The sequence below is a fragment of the Austrofundulus limnaeus genome, unplaced genomic scaffold (genome assembly GCF_001266775.1).
Source record: "Austrofundulus limnaeus strain Quisiro unplaced genomic scaffold, Austrofundulus_limnaeus-1.0 Scaffold14, whole genome shotgun sequence".
Taxonomy (NCBI): Eukaryota; Metazoa; Chordata; class Actinopteri; order Cyprinodontiformes; family Rivulidae; genus Austrofundulus; species Austrofundulus limnaeus.
The window spans coordinates 3,086,954-3,088,306 of NW_013952416.1; the positions used below are offsets into that span (position 1 = coordinate 3,086,954).

A 1,353-nucleotide genomic window follows, 5' to 3' on the forward strand; every position below is an offset into this window, starting at 1 on the left:
ACTTATTTTACCCGCTGTATTTTTTATTATTATTATTATTTTTTACCTTTTGTCTTTTTCTCTTTTCAAAAAATGAATGCGTTATCACAAACAAAGAAAGTAAAGTAAAACACAATTTGACTTGCACATTAACATTAATTTGCTTTTTTTGGAGCGCAGTGCTAGCAACAATTATGGAAAAAGAAAAAAGTGGTAAGTTTGTAATAAAAAAAATTTTGTTTTGTTTTTTTACACAAGGAACTGCGCCATCAACTGGAGACACCTAATCAGAAGAGAACTGAGATTTATTTAGCTGAATAGTGCTGCTTTTGCTCAAACATTCTGCATGACTTATTTTTCTCTTTTTAAATGTAGATCTTTTGTTGCTGAAATGTGGATTTGCACGGTAACAGATCAAAGTGAATTTACCAGCTACACATAAGTCTTTCTGAGTTTGTCATTGAGATTTTGTGAAGCTGCTCAGATGATGAGGGTGAGGATGAGTGGGAGTTCAGATTCAAGGTTGTAACCAAAGCAGAAAATTGAAGGTTGAGGCAGCTGGAGAGGGAGAAAATGTTTTATTAGTTTGATATTATATTGGACTATGTTGCATTGTGTTACTTTCCACAGAACTTATTATCTCTGGAACAAAAAACAAATTCAGCAGATTTTATCATCTTCCGTTTGAGCTCATATATATTTACTAATATAACAGATGAGGTAATGTTTACAGTAATTACTGTCCTTCCTGACCGTACTGACTCTGTGCATCAGGTCCCATATTTGCCCTCCAGCAGGGATCAGACGCAGAACGTCATGAAGCTGCTTGAGGGGCGAAGAGGTCGCCTGGCAGATCTGGGGTCAGGAGATGGAAGACTGGTGAGTGAGAAGTTACCAGTTTTAGAAACGGCAAATGACGCTGGACTTTAATTCTGAGCATGTTCGGGGTCTGTTTTAGTTTTAGTTGTATTTTATCCATATTTTGCAGGTGTTTGCTGCCTCCTCTGCTGGCTTTCAGTGCACCGGGTTTGAGATCAACTCCATTTTAGTGGCATACGCCAGGAGCAAGGCTTGCTGGATCGGAGTCCCCTCCAGCCAGGCAACGTTTGTTAAAAAAGACTTCTGGAAGGTAAATGAACAAAAAAAAAAAAACTGTTCGCTTTTCATCTGATTAAAGTCCTAGCAGTGTCGTTCTGTTTGTCACAGACAGATTTGTCTCCGTACAACAATGTGACAGCGTTCCTTGCTCCAGGAGTGGTGAGTGTTGGTCTCAATGGGCCTCATGCAAGAACATGTTCGTATTTTTATCCTAAATTTCTCTTACTTTTGTTCGTACAAAGGGTTCGTACGAACATGTCACGTCAGATTCAACAA

General features: G+C 38.5%; 1 protein-coding gene across 3 annotated transcripts in view; it reads left to right on the forward strand.

Moving 5' to 3' along the window:
- si:dkey-190g11.3 (protein FAM173B) overlaps positions 1–1,353 on the forward strand; it is a 5,879-nt gene that overhangs the window by 1,267 nt on the left and 3,259 nt on the right. The window contains exons 2-4 of one of the 3 annotated variants that reach the window (XM_014002706.1): positions 754–858; positions 968–1,108; positions 1,186–1,236. In XM_014002706.1, coding sequence (XP_013858160.1) covers positions 754–858; positions 968–1,108; positions 1,186–1,236 — 297 coding nt within the window. Of the gene's footprint in view, positions 1–159; positions 859–967; positions 1,109–1,185; positions 1,237–1,353 lie in introns of all 3 variants that reach the window. The other 2 variants (XM_014002707.1, XM_014002708.1) reach the window with 2 other exon arrangements.